General features: G+C 45.7%; 1 protein-coding gene across 1 annotated transcript in view; it reads right to left on the bottom strand.

The window, feature by feature from the left end:
• LOC142560065 (vitellogenin-6-like) overlaps nucleotides 1-26735 on the bottom strand; it is a 46731-nt gene extending 19996 nt beyond the window's left edge. The window contains exons 1-16 of the mRNA XM_075671843.1: nucleotides 26693-26735; nucleotides 25329-25471; nucleotides 23587-23721; nucleotides 22333-22470; nucleotides 21109-21276; nucleotides 19682-19821; nucleotides 17768-17951; nucleotides 11945-12141; nucleotides 9499-9667; nucleotides 8880-9044; nucleotides 8363-8563; nucleotides 7545-7762; nucleotides 5691-5797; nucleotides 3936-4195; nucleotides 3786-3800; nucleotides 1585-1705 (exon numbers count right to left, since the gene is read on the bottom strand). Of these exons, the coding sequence (XP_075527958.1) occupies nucleotides 1585-1705; nucleotides 3786-3800; nucleotides 3936-4195; nucleotides 5691-5797; nucleotides 7545-7762; nucleotides 8363-8563; nucleotides 8880-9044; nucleotides 9499-9667; nucleotides 11945-12141; nucleotides 17768-17951; nucleotides 19682-19821; nucleotides 21109-21276; nucleotides 22333-22470; nucleotides 23587-23721; nucleotides 25329-25471; nucleotides 26693-26735 (2404 nt within the window). The remainder of the gene's footprint in view (nucleotides 1-1584; nucleotides 1706-3785; nucleotides 3801-3935; nucleotides 4196-5690; nucleotides 5798-7544; nucleotides 7763-8362; nucleotides 8564-8879; nucleotides 9045-9498; nucleotides 9668-11944; nucleotides 12142-17767; nucleotides 17952-19681; nucleotides 19822-21108; nucleotides 21277-22332; nucleotides 22471-23586; nucleotides 23722-25328; nucleotides 25472-26692) is intronic.
• Between the last annotated feature and the right edge of the window lie 302 nt (nucleotides 26736-27037).

Below are 27037 nucleotides of genomic sequence, written 5' to 3'. Positions count from 1 at the left end.
CGTCGAATGATAGAGATTTCGCCGGTAAAGTCTGGCTTCCAGAGCGAAATGTGCTCCACCGCAAAACTTGTCATGTTTCCTGTGTTAGTATGCTCGCCGGAATGAAATTTATCGAATTTTTACTCCAGATTTATGCATGACCGTATACAGTTGGCGCTTCAAAATATTCGAAAGCCATATAAAAAAAAATATTCGTATTCGCAGATATTAACTATTGGACTCGAACACCAAATCAAATTGGCCAATATTTGATTCGTTGCACGGAAGTTTCGGACATTTGCACGCTTCTAAATGTTGGACTCAAAAGATATAGCCCCGGGAAAAAGCTATTTTGTTGCACGAGTACGGTATTTTCTGAATTACAGCTTGCGCACCGTGCACGTAGAAGTGTTGAATTTGTGCGCTCTGCAGGCTGTGTGCAGATGCGGATCATAAACTAGATATTATTTTATAAAACCGCTCATTCTAGCCTACCCGGCCAGGCGCAATTATCACTGTCCCAGGTATTGTCTAACGACATACGGACACAACTTCCTCGTTGTCGCTGCAGTTGCTAGATTGACTGGTATTAGTTACAGTGACGATTTTAAACAATATTCGCTCGTGCGCATTGTTCCTATACATGAAATCACGTGGCTAAGAATTAGGCCTGATAACACTTGCGAGTAGCTGTCCTTAAAACTGCACTCGCAGGCACTACGTACAGCTCTTTATTATACTTGTTTCGCTTCGCACACGATTAAGACTGGATCATTGCGCATGAGGACAAGCTATTTCTCACAATGTAAATATACTCCACCTACATTCGGATGGTAACTGCGAAAATTTAGAACACTCAGAAATACATTTACTGTTTATTAAAGGAATTGACAGTCTTATTGGGTCCGCTGGAGGACAACTATCTCTGCCAGGAATACTTAATCAGCAGCCACCTGCCAGAGCCGCAGTCATCTGCCTGTTTTGCGAAATTTCTAGTCGCATGCGGCGATATAACTCTCGACCATCCTCGACTGCTGCGCTGCGACAGCTGTATAAGTGTAGTTGGGCTTCGATTGCGTATGTGTGGCCATAGCTTCTCGCCTAACAGGATTTTAGCATTATGTGACCGGTCTAGTGTTACCACCTCCCCCCAACTGTTTATGCACTTCACACGTAGGACGTTGCAGACGACGGCTCAGGCACTACAGATAACGCTTTCATGGACGGTAGCGCTATGCCAAAATGCTCGCTCGATGTAAAGGTAATTTAACCGTGCGCGTTTTAAGCCCTGCGCTGTCCCTATGGACTTTAGATTTAAAGGTGCAGATAGTGGTAAGCTGTTTGCCAATGTTAATATTTCAGAACCGGAAAAAATATTTCAGTCAAGCAAAATTTCTTCAGGAAGCAAAGACACCATTTGCAAGGTAACGTATTGACGAATGCTGCTGTTCAGAACCGTTGCGACTGAACAAGTTCAGCTTACGCCGTCACTAGTGTTTGTTAATTACTAAACAGGCCGTTTATTAGGTAACCAATATGGCTATAATTAGCTAATATACCAACGAATTTGCCCTTAGCGCCCACTTTGTAGTTGATGCTCCCTACCTTCCTCCTGCAACGTTGCCAAGGTCTTCTCGTCGACGCTAAAACTGTCGACTGTCTTTCCAAAGATGGACATGCTCAGTCGTGCGTACATCGGGTGGTGCTCTCGGTGGGTGATATGCAGCTGCACGTTGAAGATATGACTTGAAGTACGGCGTAAACAGGAGAACGAAGTGAGGAAGGACGACGAAACGGAAAAGTGGGGAGCCAACGTGCTTCAGACTACTGCATTTGCTTTTAAGAGAAGCAAATAGCGTTATCAAGCACTTGTATCAACATATGTAACATCTACAGAAAGGAATGTATGAAGAACGTGCACAATTAAAGGCGTTTCACAAGCTTGTTGACTCTAATTTTGTGTATACGTGCGCGAGCTGATCAGGGAGGCTTGCGCCGCACCGTACGCTGTTTTTTTATGGTCTAATGCAGTTCACTGGCGCAAGCTAAATATGCCAAACACACATTTACTCCTTCGAGCAATATGAAAGGCTACCCAAAATTGCATTTAGGACGCTGTAGTGGCTAAAAACACTTTCCAAGCACAAGAGTGCTCAATGCCACTGCAATGTCAGTTGGAGAGATATACCTGCTGCACGCTAGAATGTCACGTACTCCCGGTGCAAACATCGAGCGCGAACGAGCCAGTGGTTCAGCAGAAAGTCATGCATATCTGGCACTTGTATTTATGTAACAGTTAGTCCTTGTCTCTAGTACTGTACGAGTCTTTTAATAATATATATATTAACTGTATGCATGCATCACAACCGCAATCGCGGATTAATAAACAGCTGCTCCAATTAGTTCCCTAGATATTTATGAAAAACATTGGCACTCCCGAGAGGGCCATCCTTTACTGCATACAAAAAGGCTATCCGGGAAAATATTAAGTGGTAATGCAATGCATTTCGTCATCACCTTGTGGACCAATATCTTGAAATTTGTGCAAGTCTCGCGGTACCTAAAAATTTCAGCAACAATTGTGTAACTGGCTACTCCATAAACAATAAATTATTCAACGATTACAGAATAGAGACATGCATGAGGGATACACGAGAGCGTGCCGTTGAGCACTGATTGTCAACATAATTGCGTTGCAGTTCATTTTTTAGCCAATGACAACAGCGCACCTTCTTGCGCTCAGAAGTGCCGGTAATGCGCCTACAAAGAAAGAAAAGGTTACCTTGATCTCTGCACGCTAGAAGTTGGAAAACATGCCCGTTAAATGTCCAGAAAAGGAGAAAAATAAATAATTTTAAGAATAAAGAATTTAAAGAATAAAGTTTAAGTTCTACTTCCTGAAAGCATGAAATTTTCAGTGGTCACGACAATGTTGACCTCGTATAGCAACAACACATAAACATCTATATTACGACAAAAATGCGACACTAGATGACGATCCGGGAATTTCTCTGCAAGGACACAAATTTCTGTCATGACGACACCATAAACAAAGGAGAAGACAAAACTCTGCCTCCTCACGACTAAACTGGCATTATTGCAGCGAGACCTCTATCTTACGGTAGAAACTGCTGCCTCTATGAGACGCTCAACTTTGTTGTAACGACAGGAAGACAGGTCGCACTGCGAAAATTGCCGTCTGTTGGTAGGTGACTATAATGGCCTCTGTTTTGTGCATTTGCTGCGAGTAACACCCCCCGCCTCCTCTTTACTGCATCCAGTATGTGTGTCGTTAGTCGCTTTCGTGGGACGATCCCCAAGGGAGCGCAGTTTTGTAATGTGGTCCGCTCGCGAAGTTAGTGCTGTCTAAATGTTTGGGCCGTTCGCATGGGTATTGTGCAGTCTAAAAAAAAGGAGTGGGGATGTCAAAGATAGTAGAGTAAAAGATGTAATAAATCCAACTCTTCTTTCGTTTTCATTTCAATAGAAAGAGATATGGTCACATCTTATTGGCCCCAGATGCTCGTTTTCATGAAGCATTGACAATATAAGATATATTGTAAGAAAAGAACAACGTCCTTGGTCGAAAAATCCACAGCACACAGTCATACACACGCACGAACGTATCGATACAAAAGGCGTAGGCAACTCGCGCCACACTTAGTTCGTACAAATGCATGTACGCAGTCACAAACTCTTACTTCGCTCACCCAAGGGGTGGCACGATTGAGTGCCGTGCGCAGTGATTCTGCCACATTCTGTCGGCCAATTCGCCCAGGAAGGCATTGTCTTTGATCCACTTCCACTGCAGGTTGAATCGCCTTCCAACTTTTCGACATTCCATTCTTTAAAGGAATGCTTTATATAATTTCGAAACGCAATTTTATGCGACATGTTTTATCCTAGACGAAGTAAACTGTTTAAAGGTTCAGGGCACTCTCAGAGCCCCCGGTTACCGTTCGCTCGTTAGCCGGTACATCACGTGGGATGCGACGACGTCCCATGAAGTTCCAGAGTTTATTCGCGGATCCGGGCTGTGGGCCCAGGAGGTCTTTCAAGAGCTTGTCCATGCCCCAGCTCTCGAACTCAAGGGTGAGCGTGTCGGATGAGTGGCCGGCCCTGTAGTCCTTCAGCGCGATGTACACGTTCCGAGGAAGGAAACCATCGTGTGAGCGGATCATCTCCAAGGCCGTCATGCCACCGTAGTCGTATTTGGCTGCATCAGAAAACGTGTCGTTAAAGAAGTGCTACTGCACAGATCTTACGTTTTTTTTCTTTGCGTGGACCAATTCACATGGAGAGAAAGGCTTGTGGAATTCATATACCTTAAAAACAAAGAAACAAACAAAAGTAGGTGTCATAAGCTACACCTTGGAGTATCCGATCTGTGGATTCCCGTTCCAACGGCTTCGTCTAACGTTTCTGTGACAGTTTCCATCAGATGTCGACAGTATATTCAGCCACCTTTGTGCAGTATCGCACGTCGTATAGGACGCCATTTTTCGTGTAGCTTTTTATACCTATCTGCACTCGCCTGTATGTATTTTACTTGATTGGTATAGTGTTACTGTGAAATTCATAGCACGACAATGGCAAGTGAAAGCTCATGATAAAGAACGTATGTATGAGCCATATGAGGTCTCCTCCTACCTTGAAGTTCGAATACTACGCGTAGAACGCTTTGCAAGACTCACTGCTAGGGGTAGAAGGCTGCTTGAAGTGTAGAACTCAATTTCTTGAATTAAATAGCTTTCTTTGCCGCTTTTGCAAGTTTAGTGGTTGTCTTGTAAACGGTGGTCCAAGGTTTGTGGTCGGACTCAGAAAGAAAAATCGTTCATTTTTTCCCCTGGCTGGTTCTTTCTTTTTTCATTCGTTCTTCCGGGCTATTCCATTACACTGACAATCACAATGCAATCGCCTTAAGAGGAAGCTTTAGCTCGGGCCCAACTCCGACGCGACCTATTCAAACACATGTAACACGCAAAAACGTTTTTCTGAAATAACCCCTGGACCGATTTTAATCAAGTCTGTTGCATTTGAGAGAGAAAGTTAAATTCTAGTGAATGTTGCAAGCGGAATTTCGGTTTAGGGCCGGAATTTTGTTAAAAAGGATTTTCAAATATTCAACCGTTTGAAAAAAGAATAGAAGCACGAAGTTTACAAATTCATAGCTCTGCATCAAGGACAGATATCGCGGTTCTGTAAACAGCATCCATTAGATCATTCAAAGCGGATAAATTCAATATGTCATTTTACATATTACGTGAATTTGTTACGTTGGCTATAAGGGTTCTACAAAAACTGTATTTCAGTAATATAAATTTTTTATATTTATGTGTAACATATCAATTTTGTTCGCTTTAGATGTACTATTAGATGCAATTAACAGAGTTGTATTATCCTTTTTCGTTGTTGAGTTACAGAGTTGTAAACATGATAGTTTCGTTTATTGAAGATTTTTGATTTTCGCCAATTTTTTATAAAAAATTGGCGACCTAACTCAAAAATTTGACACCAGCAGTCACTAGATTTAAAGTTTTTCTTTTAAATGCAACAGAGTTCGTCAAATTTGGTGCAGTGGTTGCCGAGAAAGACGAATTCTCCTTTTACATGTATTTAGATAGGAGAACTCGAGCTAACGCTTCCTCTTAAGTTTACTGCGGTTCTTCAGAAAATACAAACCGCTTTTCAAGATGCGCGAGTAGGCTTACGGTTGTACGTGGAGGAGATGATCAGGCGCGACGAAGCCTTGTCTGTGGGCTTACTGAACCTCATGTCGTCGTCCCACACTGGCAGTACGTAGCGCATGTGGTGGGCCCTGCAAGAGGGACGTAAGGGAAAATTCTCTTTCATCCTAATTTGCTGAACTTCAGGTCACATTTGTATCGAGGCAGTAGTCTAGCACTAAGATCATGAAAAGAATACTTCTGGTAGCAAGTACAGAATATGTAAATGCAATAAGTAAAAGTGGCCATATTGTTTAGGAACAGTGAGGCGTATTTGGAAAAGCTGCAGTTGTAATGAAAGTAGCAATGAGAAATTATCAAAGGCAAAACCAATAAAGAATCTCATGCAAGGATGCAGTAATTTATTATTGGTCTTAAAGAAATGCTTCTGCACAGATCTTACTTGCCGAAAGTAGGCTGTCGAAGAATGATTTGAATGTTCTTGTGCTTGGCGCATGTTTTTTCAACTTGTTTCTGCTCGTGTTGAGTCACGCAGACGCAAGATATGGGCCGGTATAGCATAAAACAATTCCAATCTGTCTGTCTTCCAAATCTTCTGTGATGTAGGTCACAATGGTTCGGGTTCAGCCAATATGGGCGATCGCCACACCCATATGAGCAGAGCCCGAGCCATTTTGGCCTATCACTGAAGGCTAATGGCCGATTCAGAATTAAAATAGATTGGAATGGTTCTACGCTATCCCGGCCATTGATTCACGTCATCTACCAAATGATTATTGGAGATGTCCCGTAACAGAAACGGGCGCTGTGTATCTGAAACTCGAATATGCACCTGGATGCTTGCTTTACTGTGAGATATGTAAAACGTCATCGCGAGCCCCGCTAACGGTCGTTCACGCAGTTAATGCTCTAAGAAAAGAAATGGAATGACCTAACCTAAGGAATGGATGCAATATAGCACACTTCGGGATGCACGCAGTGTACAAACTCAATTGCGATAAGCGCAGTACCACCCAAATTTTATGCGCAACTGCTAAAGAGTTAGCACCTGCTACATGAATCGTCGTCATAATCATCAACGTGATCCTCACAACGGTGATAAGACTGCTTTAGGTCCACCGCGTGAAGAAGGGATATAGATATCGCCACCCTAGTTGATGTCCGATGCACTCTCCGGTGACGGCTTTCGCAGGAGAACAGAAACAGATCTCAAAGGCCATTTTTTATTATTGCCTGGTTATATATATATTGTTATGCTTCTACGCATATTCCGTGCTGGTTCCGTTGCCTTTCAAGTTTGTGTGATACTCCGGGTTTCCCCTTCATAGGATATAGATACAGTTATATACTTTTTCTAGGATATGTCAGCTCAGGTTCGCTAGTCGAGAGAGTGTCGGCAAAACATGATGCAGTGATTGAAAAATGTACATATCCTCGTGAAAATTCCCACTAGGTGTCCGTGCAGGGGGTGCATGAAAGGTGAATTTTAACTTTCTCTATATACAGCGAGTGAAATAAGTTGCATTACCTGCACTTTTCCCGAACAAGAACAGGCTTTATTTTTGAGCAATTCATGCATAAGTATTGTCCGCTGTTCAAGGGTTTAGTTAATTTATTGTGGTATACGCCTATCCAATGATGTTATCGCCATTTGTCCTTAAAAAAAGAACAGCTCGTGTCGTCAGCCTGAATTTATACTCTTTATAGTCTTCAATGTCTTTTAGCAGCTTATCGAATTCACGAGCAGGTTGCCTGGCACGTATTAATTTTGCCTAGCTTCTCTCTCAACTTAGTCAAGTGATTAGGATACTTTTTGAATGTCCTGTAAGCTTCAGTATCACGCACGGAAAACATTCCAGCATTCTTCTAGCGACTCACAGTTCGCGGTGGCAGGGGTACTTAGACTCGGCCAGGGAGCGGAAAGCGCTCGTCACGAACGCGACGACCTGGTCACTGGGCTCCGTGGTCATCTCGCGGGCGATGTGACGCAATAAGTAGAGCTCTGGTTGGCTGAACAAGACGACCAGGAAAGAGGCGATGCGAATCTCGCTCGGTTCGCTCACGTTGTGGAACACAGGCAAGGCGATGGTGCGAGCCTGCGAAGAACCACGCATTCCTTGCCAGTGTGCCTATAGCGGATTAGACGATCGGTCTTGTTACCGAAGCAAAGGTCCTTGGGACCCTGGCTTCAGCGTACGAGTCCATAATGCCACACGAGCTCTCCTACGATATCCTAACATTAAGCGCTAAATGCTTATTACATTGTATTCTGAAGAACCCTAAGACAGAGCTTACCATGTTCCGAGAATTTTACGCAGCCACGAAGGCCGAACTAAGAAAAAAACAGAAAATAATGGTTTGAAATTCGTGGCTCCACAGTGACCTACCGGCAGTAAAGTGTTGTCGCGAAATTGAAATGGGAATCATACTTTCATCTACATATTATTTACTAATAACCAACCGATTACAGCAAAATTCCCGAGCAAGAGTTAACTACGTTTTGCATGTATTTCAACAGGTGGCACCGGAGTTGTCCTCGAGCTAAAGCTTCCTCTTAAGAGTTCAGTTACCTATCAATACTGGGCTCACTTAGCACAGTTAATTGCTCTTCAATGCGGGTTTCGGGCACGCACTGCTTGCATCGCTTGCATTGTTCGGCAAATCACACGTGCTGGTGTAGTTCTGCATGTGCTTACCAGGTCAGGGTGATGCTTCGAGGCCTGCTTCAGCGCCCAAAGGGCAGCCATCCTCTTGGGCTCGCTCGCGTGCCACTTGGGGCAGATGAAGCGCTCCAGGTAGTGCATCGCTTTCCGCGTGCCCAGGTTGCCAGCCATGCGTAGATAGACAGTGCTTTCGGATTCGGACTCGTTCTGCGTGTCTGCCGGCGTCACGGAGTACTGCGCGGCACGAACAGAATACTATGTTAGAAAAAAGCGGCAGGTCATGACGCTCTTAAGTGTCATGACCTGCCGGTTGGGGTAGGCGCATACGTGCCTCAACATTTTCGCCAAATATGTCCGTGTTCCAGATGACCTTATGCTGCACGGAGCAAGCCAAGCCTTGTGCGAACACTTCGGCACAAAATCCCAATGGGCTGTTGCGTGTTTGACGCAAGCTTTTGAAGTGACATCTCGATTGTCGCGCTAATCTCAGGAGAGAAATTGACCCGTCCATGATGCGTAACGCATTCATATGCACCCATATAACACTCACGTTGAAGATGTTCGAGACGATATCGGGGCTGCAGGTGCCGTGGTCCTCCTCATGGTCATCGTGTGCGTGCTTGCATCCTTTGCCGCTTGCTACCGTGCTGGCTGCAAATTTGCAGGCACTCCAAGTTCCTCGGTGGCTCTTGACAGCCTCCGACTTGCACGAGTCCTGCACCGTGGCGGTGGAGTTTGCGGTAGGGTTGTTTTGCGGTGCCTGAACTAACGCAATAAACATAAACAGCCCTAGCGGATGCGGCACTGCTAAGAAAGGACAGTGTAAGCATGAAATCCTACAGAAAGAGACAAGAGAGAGTGAAACTGCAAGGAGGGAAAGGGGGAGAGGTCACCCTGAGTGACGTGCCTCTGGCCTTCTACTCCACGTTGAGCGAGGAATTTGCCGGAGCGACAGGCACAGGGTGTAAACAAAAAGGTGATAAGACGAACGTTGTGATGATAACTTCTGCACCGTCAACTGTGTCTAGGCAAAGACGCCAGACCAAGCAAAAGTTCCGATCACTTAATTCTTGACAATTAATTGTTCCTTGATTTTCAAAGAACAACCCTCGGTACAATTTTACACAGTGTCCTGTGGATGACGGCGTTGGCACTGAAATCGCACTCACGGCAATCATGTGGATGATGACAGTGCTGACTTCCTTCAGGTTTAGGTGGAGTTTCTCGTAGAAGCGGTGGGCGTCCAGTGGGGTAAGCTCCTCATTCTTGATCAGGGTCAGGCCGAACATGATGTGCGGGTTCATGCCAGCGGCGGCAAGGAGGTCCAAGAACGTGTGGCTGCGATGTTCGAGGGAAATACGCTATAAAGTCTTGGATCATCTTGTTTGCCCTTATGGCTTGTGCGAAGTATTATTTCGTTCCGCAATTCTGGAAGGCCATGGCTCATTGGCAAATAATGTTCAACTGAATACCAGTTGATCCTGAAACTAAAAGAACACACACAAGTTAAAACACACACAAAAGGAAGACACAGACAACACGGCCTCCCATGTTGTCTTTATGTGTCTTCCTTCTGTGTGTGTTTTAACTTGCGGCAAAAAAACATGTATTTTAGCAAGGACCAACTAGGCCAACAAGCACTTCTGTTGCAGCGTATCCCGAAACTGCAGATATATAATAAAATCTTCAACGCACCCGGACTGAACTTAGTGAAACTTACTGTACATTTTCTTAATGGCGGGAAAAGAAGACACGACATACACAAACACTAGTGTGTGTCGTGTATAGTTGTTGTTTCGTTAAAGAGAATGTTTAGCAAATCGCAGCATTTCCGAGGTATAAGTACTTCAAAATTATTCACATTCCACACGCAGAAAATATTGTAACTTTTCCGAATATGTAATTGGTTGCATTCCACCAGTTTGCTGAGCGGCTTTACTGTGCATGCCATCTTGTGGTTTGGCTTCAACAGTACAATATCCTTTCTTTGTGTTGTTGCTTCAATTGTGAAATTGAGAATGCATGAGGCCTGCATAACGAACACACATGCATGCATAACGCACACACACACACAGGAGCTGTAGCGCTTGTGGCGACGTCCTAAGCACTATCCAAGCGAAGTTAACGAGGTGCTTATGAGGACGAGTAACTCTTTTCGACTCATGTCTTTTTGTAAGAGATTGAAAAAAAAATGCGTTCGAATTACGTTGATATAGGTAAGATGAGAGAATTAGACAATTGTCTTGAAATTGCTTTTACTATAGCGGCATGCGCTTTAACATGAATCAAGGTAGTAAGTAAGCAAGTAGTTTTGAAATTTACTAGCTAGTGACTAATTAGCATTTTGACCAAAACGTTCAGGTGGCTGATCCTAGTGTAAGAGTTGAAGCGCTTCATCCGAGGTGTTGATAACAGGTGGCATGTACTAACTGGCGCTGCTAATTAGTGCAGCATAAGGAATTGTGAACTATTTTACCCAGGGAACTGAAAGTACTGTCGAAGAGCGGCAAACGCCGCGCCCTTAGCAGACACCCATGAGTGATGCGACAGTTTTAGCCCTCACCTTCGAGTGATGTGATAAAGCAAGCGTCCTTAAAGGAAGGAGCACTGATATGGCATATTCGACCTCGAGTTTCTAAAGCGACAACGCAATCGTTGACTCTTTTTCCCCCATTGATATTGCATCTCAGTTTCTGGCCGTTTGTGTGGCTTGGGGGGGGGGGACCTTGACACGAGCTTAGGAGCCAAAAAGTGGTTCCAGCAGAAAAGCCTGCCTGTGCACTCACGCTTTTAAAAAAATACGTACCCGATGGTTGCTTCTGAACCCGGCTGCCCCAGCACAGAAGCCCGAGGCTCTAACCATTAGGCCCCTGAAGCATGCCGGAAAAGCCGGAATAAAGCAAACTTCGGAATTTCCCTCATTGTCTGGATACTGTCGATGACGCCAGTTCTGATGTTTCACGATCAACTTTAGTATCGAGTTAAAACATCATATAACTGTTGTTTCACGAGCTTAATTCTTGGCATGTGTCATCCTTTTACACGCGAGAACCATGTGGTTGAGGTTACACAACACCAAGGTTAGGTGGCGACCAAATTCACTCCCGACGACGGCTCCCTCTGGGTAACAAAAGCGTATCTCGGAGGCCATGCTTTCGCTCACTGCGTGCACCGGAAGCGTTTGCGGAGATAGAAGACGTCATAAGCGCCATGTTTAGGACATAATCAATACATGTTGGTACAGCTCTAACACTTTTGAAAACAAAACAGTGCGAAAACACTGGTCAAGTAAGGCTGGCTCACACGTAGGGCTGCGTGTGGGCCCACTTTTCGGTGTCCTACGTTTTCACGTTGTGTCGGCTTCAAAGATGACGTACCACTAGGCAAAGTCGTAAGTCTCTTAACGAACTGCTATCTCGCACGCTTCATGCTCACCTGTCGGTGAGACGTAAACAGCCACGTCACTCATGTGTATCTGCTAAAGGCGTGCCAGTTGCAAATGCCCTGTCGAAATGCATTTCCTGTATATGGTGCACAAGTTTAGTAATAGGTTAGTGATAATAATACGGGCATGCCATGCGTTCGAAGTAGGCCGGATATTGCAAGGTCACTTACAGGATGCTATCCTTGCGTTCCTCCGGCGTCAGTAGCACGTATTTCTGGTAGACTTCATTGATCTCGTCGTAGTCGAAGCTCGCGAAAGAGCTGAGTGTTCTGAGGAATAACGGGCCTCCGCGCTTGTCGTCACCCACCTCCTTGATGTCATCGTCCGTGTACTCCAGTTGCGCCAGCCTATACAGGCCTAATCCGAACTGCAAACAGGCTCATCTATATTCCCTGAACACACTTTGTTCCAGAAATCGGACCACACACAATATTATAGGGAGACTGAGTTGACGGGTTTAAGTAGCCATCTTCAAAAAGTAAACAGCTCTTTGGGATTCAGACGCCTTAAGGCGTCTGAATCACTAAGAGCCATGTACGTTTTGAAGATGCACTGGAGTACTCTCTGTATTTGTATCTTGAAGCGTCTGAAGGCAAAAGCGGCCCCCGTGACAAATCTCACGGTGGCCACTTTTGTTTTCAGACAGAGAGCGCTTCATCACATTCATGAAGTGCTGGTAAGTAGACCAACTGCTGAAGTAAATGAAAGGTTCTGCTTCAAGATAACAACTGAGAGCGTGAACTTTATTCATTATATGTATGGAAGCTCACCGGCTGCGAAAGGAAGTTACATGGACTGTGTTTAATAACGTAAGGTATACGCTTATGTGAGTGCTTGAGAATGAATGATGGCATTTCAAGTGTACAGGCGCTAAGGAAACACTGATAAGTAAACGAATGACAACACGCCATGAAAAAAAAAGAAAAAGGTCGCACTTTCACCTGAAAGGTGGAGCCCCGACTGCGAAGCAAATTAGTGAAACTCTACACGAAGTAACGATAGTATTTTTATCAACCGTATGAGCTTGTAAACATAGGCATACTAACCAACTTAATAAGCATGGTGTCAAGCCCGCACATGCAAATATGCGCACCTCTCACTCGATGACCGCAGAAACTCGCTGTCAAAACGCTGGAGTGATGGAGCGCGGCAGCAGCAGTGAGCGAAGCGACGCTGCAACGCAAATTCAGCGGTCAGAACACAGCGCACACAAAGCTACAAGCCACCGGCTCACCTTCGTGCTGCCTCTCGCATCAACGCGAACTAAGCAGCGAAAACACAGCGCACGGCAGACTGTCCCCGACTAGCTGGCTTTCGAGACAAGTAGCCTGTCTCCACCCCCAATTGAACGCGCCTCCTTACTTACGCTCTACCTGGAGCCTTGCGCACAGCAAAGGCTCCAGGATGAGACACAGACACAGCGCACACGAAACCATCAGCTATCTCGAGTCACCTAACGTTCGAACCTACCGCAGATTACCCGCAAGATGCGGCGCATGCGCGGCGCTCAGCCGCCGCAGCCGGAATAGAAGAGGAGATGCGTCCCCAACTGCGTACACGTTGCGCAGACTCTCTGTATTCCTCCCTTGCGTGCGCGAGAAGACGTCGCCGTATCAAACTGCCGTCCTTCTCGGCTCACCTTCGCAAGCTTTGCCTCGTGTACTACAGTGTACGCCATGCGGCCGTGATCTTATCGCACTTGGACTTTTAGCGGAACGTCACGCCGACAACGACGCCAAGTGCTGAAATTCGCCTGAAGTGCCCGCTAAATTGCTATCGCAAAAAAAAAGGTGGTTGCTTTCTTATGGCCAGACGCAAACAAAATGGTGCGCAACGCCAAGTAGTGAAACGGTGGTTCGGCCAGACCGGGCTTTTTGATAAGAATTTGCGCCAGTCAAACTGAAGCTGGATTTTTAATGCCACTTTTTGGAGTTTGGAGGTATCTTTAACCTATCTAACCACTAGACTGTACAGGCGCCCAGTGATGTCAAAGCTCCGCACTCCCACAATTTATGGAAATCGTGCCGCAAGATATTGTGCAGTCATATAAAGAAATTACACTTCCGGTTGTTACTTCTGAACTTGTTTTCCGCAGCAGAGAAGCCCGATGTTCTAAGCATTAGGCAACGAACAAAGGTGGAATGAGAATTTGGAGGGTGGTTAAAGTTCCCCATTGAAGAGTGGAACGCAGTAGTATCCGAACATTCCCGACTGCTTCTCACGCCTCTTTGCAACTGCAACTTTTGTAACCGTAATGCTTACAGGGAAACTCTGGCGGCGAACGTATGCACGAAGGCGAGCTTTCTGGAAGAAACGAGGCCTTTTGCGTGGGACGATCTTAGCGATAGTGCACAGCCGCGCTAGAAAATGACATCATTTCAGGTTTCTGTTATTGTTTCGCACTTTTAATATTTCAGTATGAGAAGATTTAACATAAATGTCATGCGGTATCGGTGCTTTGTTTAATGACATTTGTTTGTGGGCTGTCATTCTTGAACTTCCCAGGAATAACCAAGAATGTAAGAGAAGGTATGACCAACTTTAGGGATAGAACGGTGCGGCAATATAACCCTCATATACCCCATGTCATATAGCAAGACGGGACATATACATATGCCTTAATATATAAGGGGAAAACACAGGGAAGGCGGGAGATGGAAATTCAAGACGATGAGCAATACGAGAACAAGGTGAAAGCAGGAGCCAACGTTTCGACACGTGGACTTGTCTTCTTCAAGGCGACATATGCTTTCCTCGCCACAGTATATATAGGAGGGGTTCTTGTAAAGGGGAGAGGTTGTAAGGCGGGTGGGTGCGGCAACGAGGGAAGGTGTGTTGCGTGTCGAATTGAGAATAAAGGAATGCTGTGCACAAGGCCTGGGCACGCCCCCCTCCCCCTCCTCGTCTGTCAACCACGTGTCAACGCACGCGTGTCAACGGCGTCTGACACACCGGCTGAAAAAAAAAGGGGAAAGAAAAGGGAAAAAAATACGCTAAGAAGCCGAACTAAGTGTTGTTGCCTATAGCTTGAAATTTAGCATAGCGAATAGATTCTAAAGCTCTCTTTGAAACGTTTATGCCTGTTGGTTGCAATGACTTGAACTTATGAATAAGCTATGACTCTCTCGATTTTTTTTTCTTTCAGAACGGAAATTTGACTGTAAGAAGTTTAAGTTCAAAGTTATGACTTGGTTGGTTGAAATGCTCGGCGACGGCTTTGGGAAGCTTTTTAGCTGTGTCCGCGCGATGTCTGTTTAATCTGACGTTCATTGATATTCCTGTTTCAACCATATATTGTTTCTTACAGAAGGAACATTCAAGCATACAAAATCACATCCGAACTTGTACAAGTGAAGCTAGATTTGACTTCGTGTGTATAGCTCTTTGTGGTGCTTTTAATTTTGATGTCACTTTGAAGGTGCCTGCAGGTTTTGCACCTGGGGCGACAACATGCTTTTATTACGGGGGAATGCTGTTACGGGAATGCTGATATTTTCGTAAGATGTTGTTGATGTTTAGGAGTGCATTAGAATATTTTGTTATAAAGGCCGGCGGTCTGTCAGATTCTAGTGTGGGCTGTTTCTTCGCCAATTCCGACTGTCTCTCCAATCTTGACGTGACATCATAAGCTCTATCGAGAGCAACTTGGGGATAGTTACTTTCTGCTAGCGTTGTTTTAAGGTCATTTAGGTGGCGGATATAATCGTGGTCCTCGCTGCAGATTCTTCTTATTCGTTTCGCTTGTCCTACAAAAATTCCTTGCTTGAAGTGTCGCGAATGATTACTGTTGTAGTCTAAATACTACTGGCTATTCGTGGGAAGGAAGGAAAGAAACTTTATTTTCAAAAAAGAAAAGTAGGCGAGCGTGGTCGGGCCCTTAGTCCAGGGGTCCACTGGCGCGAGCGGCTCGCTGGGCTTGGTCCAGGAGAACCACTTGGCTCTCATTCCATCGTCCGCCAGCTATGTCTCCCGCTGCCTATTTGACATAAGTGGATGTGCAGCTATGTATGGGCTATCAATATGTGAAGGCCATCCGTGGGCTTCCGGTAAAGTGTCGTTCTCAGCTATACGGCAATTTTCGCCGGCGCCGTATTTTCAGCGACACGGAGTCCTTGACGGTATTGCGTTAAAATAAGAGGCCCTTATGAATTTCCCTCGGGCAAGCCAGCCCTTTGAAAAGCTTGGCGCCTTAACCACGTAGTACAGAAGATATACTTATAAAAAAATTGGCAGTGGCTTAGCTCGGCTATGCCAGGATATACGTAGCGAAAGCTAAGGCATAGCATGGTTAGCCTTGGTTAATCTTGATTGCAAGTCCAGGTTAGTCTGGTTGTCTAACTATGCTGCGGCGTTTAGCCAGTCATTCGGCGCGCTGTTGGTCTGTTTCCGTAGCGATTCGTTTCCTCTTCATCTCGGTACGATGTTGATTCGAGGCCTCCTCTTGCTTATCAAAATTGTCGCCGTCCACACTGCCGCCACAACTGTGGTTGCGGCGCACGCAAGCTCTCCTTTTCAATCCTCCGACATGCTATCAGGCATGCGACGCAGCTGGCGAAGCGCGCGGAAGCGAGCGCAACGACAAGGAACGCGGTGTGACGTCATACCAAACGGCGACGGCGGAAAGGCGCGGCGCTGAGCAGCGGCGGAACACCTGTAGCTCGGTGCTACAGTGGCGCATGCGCAGTAGTGACTAGGGAGCAAGAGAGAGAAATATCCGCGGCGAGGCCGCTTTGTGACGTCATGTGCCTCCTCGGAACACCGCCATGGAGAAATCGCAAGCTCGCGCCCAGTAAAGCTTTCGCTGTATAAATTATGCTTGGGTATGCTATCGCAAACACCAGAGACCAGTAGATTTGGGGGAAGGCCACTAAAGTAGTGCCAGACCACACACAAGACACACGAGCGCCGGCAACACTTCCCTGTGGCGTCTGGCAAAGGCGTCTATTACGGCGTCCACGATTCGCGTCGCCAACGCCGTCGGACACGCCGCGATTGTCTCCACTCTGTAAGGAGCGGCGGGCGAGGAGGACATCCAGACACCCTAACAGTCATCGGAGAAGAACGCCCCTCCACCCTTGCCTGATCCTTGTGCCCAGCGCGCCACAGGAGAGGGCACGCATCCGGGCCGCGTTCCTCACTCGCGTGCGCGCTGCTGCTAAAAATATCGCCTCTTCCTCTTCACAATCACACTCTGCTCTTCCCCGCTAGGCTCCCCCCACCCTCTCCGCGTCGCTATGCTGCGCGACACAATTTTTATAATACTCTGCTTTCACTCCCTCTCTCAGCTCTCCCTCAGCTCGGCGAACCTGCGGACGCAATGAGAAACCCAGCGAGGTTCTAACAGCTCCATTGTAAAAGTGAATATCTATCTCATCGATGCTGTGGCGCGTTTCTACGTTTCTACCAGGTCGAACAAGTCGTGGCTTGTGACTCAACATGTTTTAATGCTGATTAAAACTTCCTTTTGCTTTGCAACCTCCACCATAATGACTGAGAGAATTCGCTGCGAGCCTCTCATTGTACGGTGGTCCTGTGGTGCCATAGCGTACTGTAGTCTGTAAATAATTTGCATGGTTTAACGTATCATGCGTTGTGTTTCAACATACCGTTTTCGAAAACTAAGAAAGCTTCTCTTACACGAATCGACATCAGGGGTGTGTGTTGCATAATTACTGATCTCTTTTCATCTCAGCGGGGAATAATCAGTATCCCGGTGTTCGTTTTGGAATAACTCTCCATACGATCCATCACGTTTCTTTTCTCCACTCTTGAGGCGTGCTTATACCGAAAGCTTAACAACACCTAAACTAAACGGCCATGAGGCATCGGTTGCGGGTGATAATGTTCGGGGTAACCCGAAGCGAACCGTTTCACCTGCTCTTGTGGGTCAGGATTCCCGGAATCCATGGTTTATGCGAGCTCACGCAGTAAGATTCAAGCCTATGAACCAGATTGATCTGTGGCATTCGCCGTAAGTATGCTAGAGAACTTACTTTTGCTTTGTGCGCATGGACCTCGTAGTGCTTGAAAAGAGCATTTGGATGCTTCAAATCGTCGACAGTCTTCAGGTCTCTAGTAATGGGAAACTCCTGGGCCAGCGAGTGCTCCTTCTCAACGCCCTTGTCGAGCGAGATGTCTGCGGCGGCGTCGCGCTCCTCCAGGAGGTCCAGTGTGCGACTGCAGATGTGCGCAGCCAATCAGAGCGTCGCTCAGTGAAATGCGAAAGGCGCGAAACGTGTGCTAAGCATTAACATAGTTGTTTACTAACAACTTGCTCAAGGATCGTATATTCAGTGGACATGAACACACGATAGGGAAACGAAAGGGAACTCGCAGGAGGGTGAGACACTTCCAATTGGGATTTCATTGGACCGAAACTAAGACTTTACGCCCCGGAAAATAATAGCCATTACTTTTCTGTCACTCTTCGTGTAAAAAACTTTGTGAAAGGGTCAGTTAAGGATTCAAGGGGCCACCGAAGAACCAGTTAGCCCTTCCGTACAATATTACCGTCTTTCAAGACTAGACAGAGTGTTATAAGGTTGTCTAATGACAGGAAAACCTAAAGCGTGGCCCAGAGGTTTCCAAGACTGCGTGGTATCTATCCGAGCGGCCACCCAAGCGCCACTTAGCTCTCCTGGACGACTTCACTTGTTTTCAAGACTGAGTAAAGACAGCGGTGGCCAGTTGATGATGGTTACACATGCTCTTAATTCAACAGAGACACACTTAGTGTTTCAGTAAAAGCGCAGTTTCTAATAACGACCTTACTTGCGTGCTCCTTGTTATGTGTGTCGCCAACGTTCTGTCGGTTTTGCACCGTAAACATGTCTCAGCAAGCATAAACTGGCCGAAACCTGGGCTGCACGAAACAGCTTTGCACAGATTTGGACAGTTGCTGCAAAGCCAACTCAACGCCACTACTTTTGTTCTTAATTAAGTACGCGACACAACAAATGCGTTGTCCACGTCCTTCAAATAGCACGCTTCTGCTCTAGTAGCCGAGACACGCCATTGTTGTGAGAGTTCTCTCATTTTCTTGAAACTGGCGATAGTATACCATCCTAATTGTGAAGGCCGCTTCTCTGCGCTGCACATGTGCCCAACTAATGCCGGCACTGCTCATTATTCAAATGCATAAGGGCTGCCAATTGCAGATGTCGAGGCTCTTGCGCATGTTTCCACCACGACAGTCACGTCAACATTTTCCATGTCACAAAAAAAGGCATCTGGGCTCGCACGCGTCGATTGCCGTTAGTTGTGCAACCTGCATCGTCGATAAGGCTAGATTTAAAATTTGGAAAGATGCTTATTAGGATCCATTCTTCCTAGACTCCCTGTTCACCCACCGTGGTTGTTCAGTGGCTATGGTGTTGGACTGCTGAGCACGAGGTCGCGGGATTGAATCCCGGCCACGGCGGCCGCATTTCGATGGGGGGAAATGCGAAAAAACCCGTGTACTTAGATTTAGGTGCACGTTAAAGATACCCGCGTGGTCGAAATTTTGGAAGTTCTCCACTACGGCGTGCTTCATAATCAGAAAGTGCTTTTCGCACGTAAAACCCCATAATTTTTGAGACTCCTTGTTCAAAACACCCGCCATATATATACGCTTGCTCGGACACCCGGTACCTACGGCTAATACCCCAACCGCATGAAGCAACTTTCCAACTGGCTCAATCGACTAAGACACATTTATAATTCGAAGGAGCTGTCTTTCAGGCTCGTCGCATATCGTATTAGACGCCGCGTCACAGCTTCTGTCTGGTACTTAAAGCTCATCCTTAGCGGAAGTCCTAACTCGACTGAACCAAACTACTTAGTGGTGGCTACACTTTAAGTTGCTTATCCAAAGACTGCGTACTTTGCAGCACATAGTCCAAGGTGGTTTTTTTAGACACACCTACTTCAATTTGACGTGGACCTTCTTGCCCTCGCCGTGAGGCTTGAAGAGGTATCCAGACTGAGCCCAGACGTGCTTAATCACGTAATGCTGCACTGTTCCCTTTAGGTCGTAATGAACATCAGATGTGGAGGACGAAGGATGCTAATAAAAAAGAAAGAAAGACATACATTGAATTGTTCTCGTCAGCATATTCCTTAGTGAGCGGACTTTGGTTTGCGTTAAAAAAAAGAAATACATTTTTAAGGCCTTTAGTTTTCTGATCACTACTCTCAAGTATTTAGAAGGAACATGTTTCCAAGGCTTTCATGAATTTCAACAATAAGCTGCTCAGTGTGCCATATAATGCTAGTAGAATACATACCAATCTAAATGACTGAAGAGTGCTTTATTTGAGTCATTTTCCTTGCACGAAGTTACTACTCATCTCATAGCGTTACACGCGAGTGAAAACTTAATCTGAAAAAAAAACGTGAAAGGCGGTGGTTGGCCACGCTAGGCGGCCAGGAGCCCTTGGGCCACGGTGGCCGCCTCAGCCCTCTGGATGACGCGGATCTAGATCTGGGTGGAAGCTGAGCAATGTGGCCTCCCACTGCTCAAGATTAGATGCTGGGACCCCGAGGGGGCAGCTTTAGGCCAAGCTCACAATATATGGAAAGGATCAGCTTTCTTCTGGTAATGAGCACAGTTGTTGGAGCAGAGTTCGGTACACAAGTGGGAACAGGCTATGGGGCCGGGATAGGCATTGGTTTGCCTCCATAACATTCCAGAAAGTTGACAGAATGACCGGATGACTACTCCCCCTCCCCCACCAACAAAGTTAAACACGTTCTGACAAATGAACAGAAAATTCAGTTGCTTCTAAAGAAAGATTGTTATCATATTGTTTCCTAGAGTTCTCCCAAACAGAGGTTGAAGCCATAGTGACCGACTCTCAACAGGTGTGTCGCAGCTTCGCTAGCGGCAGCATTCATATGAACAAGTTCAGAATCATCAATCAAAAGCCGCCAGCGAGTCATGATGATTTGGACGCCAGCTCACCACGGAATTCTTGGCAACAAGATCGCCAACCTCGTGGCTCGAGATCTGAGCTGCCGAGCCGATGCCGAGGAATCCGAGTCCGAGCGCATGGGCCCTCTAGTACCATGGCATCACTCAGCATTACAAGCTATCGCGCAGAACATACCTTTTGTGGCAACTTAATTTATTTTTTAGTGAAATTTCTAGCATAGTGTTACTTTAGTGTTGCGGAAAGAGTTTCCAGAAAAACATCGCTCCGACATTTTGGACCTAACGTAGGCAATCACATAAAAGAAAGAGTCCCGTTTCATATTCGAGAAGTATAATCAGACAACCCACTTTTAGTTAAATTTTCTGTAATGCCCATTTAATACAAACGCTGTGTCTACATGCATCTGAAGTAGTACTCACCATTTTCTGTGCTTCGCACTTCACACATTTTTCAGCCGCTTCTCTGCCTATGGCAGCGTACTGGGGCCGGTCGCATTTTTCCAGGTTTTTAATCTTGGTCACCTTAAAGCTGTCATGCTGTCCATCGTGCACGATGTACAAGGTATCGCAAGGGCCATGCAGACCGTCCTGTTAGAGTTTATGATTAGTATTGCCAAATAATATAACACTTCATGAACGAGAACAAAAACCAGATTAGTGACTGTCATTTTTTAGAAACACCGTGCACCAGCCAACTTGAACAGAAGAGAGGCCGAAGTTACGAAGTAAGTAATTGAAAAAGTGCAACGTATGGCATGCACAGATACAGGAGAAGAACTTGAGTGGAGTGTCATGGTTAAAGGAGAATCGCACAGCAGTTTCATAGGTCTCATAATAACTCCAAACGCACACTCTTGGGAGTGTAAACTGAGTGCTGCAAGAGCTCATGCATTCACTTGGCCATCAAGGAATGTGGTCGTTCATTCAGGCCGCTGAGCACAACTGATCACCAAACAAATATTTATTTTAATTTTCACATGTATAAAACATTGCTTTTACCTCTGGATTATTACGGACTTCGCAAAGTGAGCAGCATCATGTGCGTGTGAAAAACCGCATCGATTCAACAGAAACATATTTTCAGTAGATTACAATCGGCAAAACTAGGGACGTGTTGCACCAGGCTTCTCATTAAGCTCCGAAGAAATTCTTTGAGTGTGTGCTGTATTAAAGCTACACACTCTTCACATGTAAACTGAGCATCAATAGGTTAATAGATGGCTAGTCAACTTTGCAGAGAACCAGAAAGTTTGGCTCACCGCCGTCTTTGCTCATGAACATAAGGCGTGGTACATAAGCAGTGTCTTTGATACAAAAGCCATTAGGTAGCACGTGCCCTAAGTATAACAGAAATGGCAGCACCAGAGCCGTACGTCCCGTTCACACGCCTTCTAGACGGGTAAATGAGGCACTGATTAAAGCTACGTTATATTACGCTTACGATGCCACGGTAAACCTGATCTTGAGGGCCTTGAATCAAAATGTCTTTGTGGCGCAGCACAAAAACTATGAGGACCGTAAATGTACAAGCTTTCTCTGAGTTCAGTCACCACTTTAATATAGTATTTATTCAGAAAGGCTGCACTGTTAACGGCCTGCCTTCCCGATGTTCCATGCTGACACCTGCACGTGTTTGTGGCCTACCTCTTTGACGTGGTACTGTTTGTCATCGAGGTGCTCGTGTCGTCCCTTGACGAGGTCCAGTTGGAAGAGGGACAGCACGCCCTTCTTCACGTTCCTCACCCACAAGTGTTCGCCCTTGCCTATCTCGATCTCTTCGATCTGCCGGGGGCGGCACAAAACGGGGCTCAGTGTCCGATAGTGAAAGGCGCGCGAGTTAATGAGCGCTTATTCTGATGGCCGACTTCGAGGCATGCTAAAAGCAGGACTGTCTGCCGTACGCTTCAGATACAAGTAATCGCGCCTCATTTTGCTCTTTCGCGTGTTCACACGAAAGAGTAAAAAAGTCCTAGCGCTGGAGGACTGAAACATTAGTGCTTAATTGCAGACGTTTACTCATGGAAATAATCAAAATGGAAGATCACCACGTTTAAGATTGTTTAAAGCAATTCCATGTCGAGCCACACATTCCCTTTGTGTTTATTTCCGCAAGCACATCGTAATATAGAAGGTGTGGCCTCCACAACGTCTTTGCTGAAGTGGACAGAAATAGGAAGGCTAGTAGAATAGTCGAAGTTATGTACGTTGTGATAAAAAGTACTCGTCCTGTAACAGCCGGGGCAAGACTCATAGTATTGGAAATAAACAAACAAGGCGGTTCAAATCACACTTTCTTCAATATGGGTGTGCAAAGTGCTTCTGCCCCTGAAGATGAGGTAAATAGAATTTAGTAGGCATAAATTACCCACTAAATATTATTTTATTATTGTACCTTTCCTTCGTCGAATATGCCTACGAAAGAGCGAGACCATTGAGCGGGTGGTTGTTTGACTCTTTGTGAAACTCGTGGTGAGATAGATCGCGGTATGTATAGTTGTTGTGCAGGCTTGTCTTGCTCCGCAATAAAGCAACGTGTAAAAGTATTCGCACAACAGAATTAATGAATCAGTTAAGTTTTCTCCCGACTTCCCCACACGATCTTATTTTTAGCCGAGCGATGCGGCATCCATACGCTAAAAGATCCGCTGTAAATGTGAACACATGTTTGAGTACATTGGCTGTGACAAAATAATCTATTTGACGGATTTCGAGGTCCGGATTCTTTTTTGTTCGGCAGTACACAGGTGCATGCATTTCCAGTTCCAACTGATTTAAGGAAAATAGCTTGCGTTTTATTAATGGTTTATTCTTGTTCAGGAGCTACTGACATACGAACTAACATTCGATCAGGTTTCCAGTTGATCATTTGTTTTGTACACATTTTGGTAAAGCAAATACCTTTCCTTCGTTGAAGCTGGCAGCGAATGGTTGCTGGAGTGCGCCGGCTATCTTATCGTTCCGAGCGTATTTGAACTCGTGGTGAGCGACGTCGATGCTCTCAGAGTTGAAGTCTTCCGATTCGAAATCGACGATCTGCACTCATAATTAGAGCAGTTCAGAAAACTAAAAAAAGACAACAACCTTCAAAAGAGTGCTACATTGGACTTATTGGATTCTATAGTGGAAAACATGGAGAGAAACGATGACTAAGAACCGCGGTATAATCATAAAATGAGCGTTGTGGTTCGCTCACGTTTTGGGCATCTTGATTCTCAGTCATTCTTCCTCGCGCCGTTTTCCACTACGAGGGACAATGTTCGCCTTGCACACAATGTAGGATCCCGGCACTAGACACTCTATTTCTTAACTTTAACACTCTCCTCACATTTCTCAGTACTTTCCCTTCCAACACGCCTTTTTCTGAACGTTGAGCTTACTTCAAGGCAGCTTCATTAGAGCATGATTGGCTGATCTAACTCCTGCTTTCTTGTTTTTTCGATATGCGGGAGGTCGACGAAAACAACATGGCCGCGAACTTTTACAGGATTGTCTTAGAGTATATGTGGTCCATGCAACTCGCTCAAGTAGTGATTGTGGTCGTGTTACGATAATGATTATGATGATGATAGTGACGGCATGATCGTGATACACTCACCATGGTATCTCAGTGGCTTTGGCGTTGAGCTACTGAGATCGCGGTCGAGGATTAGATCACGGCATTTCGATGGTGGCGCAATGAAAAGCGTTCGCATAGTGATATTCAGCTTTTAATGGACTTCAGGTCATCCAAATTAATGCGGAGCCTAAGGCATGCCTCATGATTGCATCACATTGAGGCCATGGTAGCGCAAAGAAACACGGATAAAGAAGAGGACTGGACACTACGCGCGGTGTAGTTTCCTGTCCTCTTCTTTGTCCGTGCTCCTTTGCGCTACAATGGCCTCAATAGATATCAACCGAATGGCCCAAGAAGTTTAATTGTATCGTAGTCTTCGCAAAGTAAACCCCAGAATTAATTTCTTTCTAGATATCGTGATAGAGTTAACAGGCGACGAATGGGTGTAACACGGAGGATGAGCCCACAAGAAAATAAAGCACATTAAGCAGGCGCTGACATAAAACAACTATTGTAGATGAAATGCAAATAAAAAGGAAATAGAATAAAAATGGGAGGTATCATGAGAACTCCCTTGAAGGTAACGTGGCTGCCGCAGAAGGGTTGGAGACAAATGCGAAGAAAGCGTAACTGAATGAGCACTAACATAAAAAAAAACGGAAAGCTTATGAAGATTGGCCTCCATAATTTCTTCTGTTAACTGCCAGTTATGTTTAGCCGGTACTACTTATGCAGCTGTCAAATAGTGGCACACAGGCTCAATTACTTATGTTGCCTTGAAATGCATTCTGTACGTTGGTGTGCTCTTCTAAACACTTGTGTAACGCCCACTATGCCAATAACAACGTTGAAAGCTAGCACCACGTTTGTGCTTTGGCTTTACAGTCTTTGTCGTCCGTACTGTGCCCATTTACTGCTATATTTCCAACCTGCGCTAACCGGCCACATCTATACTATGGCGAGACTTTCTGCATGGGCAAAACTTCTTTGAACAGCAGTCATTGTGAACCCGTCTTGTGTTTACGAGCATGCGCACAGTCGCACATCGCTGGAGAAGCGGTGCCTTTATCCATACCACGCTTACCGAAAAGATTGTGCGGCCTTCCTTTGGCTGGGCGACTATCTTGCTCCTAAACCCAACGCCCGCGGACTGCAAGGGCTGTTCGGGATTTTCAATATGCAGAGTTCCTTTTTGCTCGTACACGTACTCTTTGCCCACGTCGAATCCTGTGAAGTATGTGGTAGATTGTTGCGTCACTTTGTATCGTGAACATAGCCCGCACCATTCCCAGGAAAGAATGGTTCTAGGTATTTAGCATTGCACCTGACAACATCGCGTCAGTTCTGCTTAATTGCTGGTAGCTTCCATTAAAGGCGAAAAAAAGGATTTTTTTGTTTACGTAGAACTTGGGCTTTCCAACAAAAGGCATTAAACAAAACCGTTTTGCATACATTGTTCATAAGGTTTCTAGGTCCGTGCGGCACACGTTATGGGCTATTGCATGGTATGAGGTACATTCTTGATTCACCTTTGAATATTCTACGCTCTTATGAGAAGTGTCATGCGGCCCCTTGTATCAACCAGACAATTTTTGACATGATTAGGCGAAAGCAGCATCAATTCGAAGCTCTATAATGCAATTTCCCAGGTGACTAGGTGCTGTGATGTGCTAGTGACCAGAACATTTATGTGCATCTGGCCTGTACACACTTCACTATATCAGCCTGGACTGCGAGAAGTGCGATATACTCGAGACTACTGAATACGTCTTGTGCATGTGTCCGCGGTATGCTATGAAAAGATAAGCACTGACATGCAACATTTGTCCAAGTTCGTCCGTCAAACTCATTATGAAAGTGTTCTGTTAGAACTTTGGCCACATCCTTGTCGCCTACATGACGCCCTAAGGCTTCTCAAGATATTCTCGTAAGTGATGTGGTCGGGATTTAAGACTTCGAAGTGTCTTCACTGTTAGCTTCATTCACCGCCATTTTCTTTCCCATCAACAACAGTTTTCTCCCTTTCTAGATTAACTATCTTTCTCCGATGCTGATTAGCAAGTCCGAACTTTGATTTCAGCCGATATCTCGCTTTTCTAACATAATGCCACTTTCTCAGGCGCTTTCATTTTTCTAGTCGCTAGCATCGCAATCTCGCCTAGACAAAGTAAAAGGCCAGAGCTAAAGCTCCTTTGGATGACCTCTCGGCGTCTCGGCGTCTGTCAGTGAAATATTGCTTTTTCCTCGGGATGTTTTCAATACAGAAACTGTGTATGCAACACGTAGCGGAGGACACAGCAAACGTGTGGACACCATAAAACCGCTGTCCACTAGTAGGCTTCTTCATCCGTTTTCTCGAAATGTGTCTGAGACCAGTACAAGTGGAACACTTTTTTTTCTCGGATTCAGCGAAGCGGAACGCTCCAAAATGCTGCAGCCTTCTCCTACCTGAAGTGGTCGCGAAGTAAAGTATTATCCATATTATCTTCATGATGATGACTGAAGACCTAGCTTCTGTACTTCTCGATAGCGCGTCCGAATGGCATTTGCGCATACACTTGCGTATGGCTGTGTTCTCCCTAGCTCGAGAGACTGGCTCGGTCGACTGGCCTGTGACTCGCCTCAGGTTGACTGACCTCACAAAACAAGACGGGCCGGCGCCTTTCGGGCCAACTACAGAGCAGCTTCATATCGGCGGTCGTGTGAATCTCACATGGCCCCACTATCACGAGGTCTGGGGGGCGGTTACGATTTCAATGATTGTATAACTGCGGCCTTCTTGAATGTCGCATC

The sequence above is a fragment of the Dermacentor variabilis genome, chromosome 10 (genome assembly GCF_050947875.1).
Source record: "Dermacentor variabilis isolate Ectoservices chromosome 10, ASM5094787v1, whole genome shotgun sequence".
Classification (NCBI taxonomy): domain Eukaryota; kingdom Metazoa; phylum Arthropoda; class Arachnida; order Ixodida; family Ixodidae; genus Dermacentor; species Dermacentor variabilis.
Note: the sequence above shows the minus strand (reverse complement) of the source record. Positions and strands in the feature narration are given on the sequence as shown.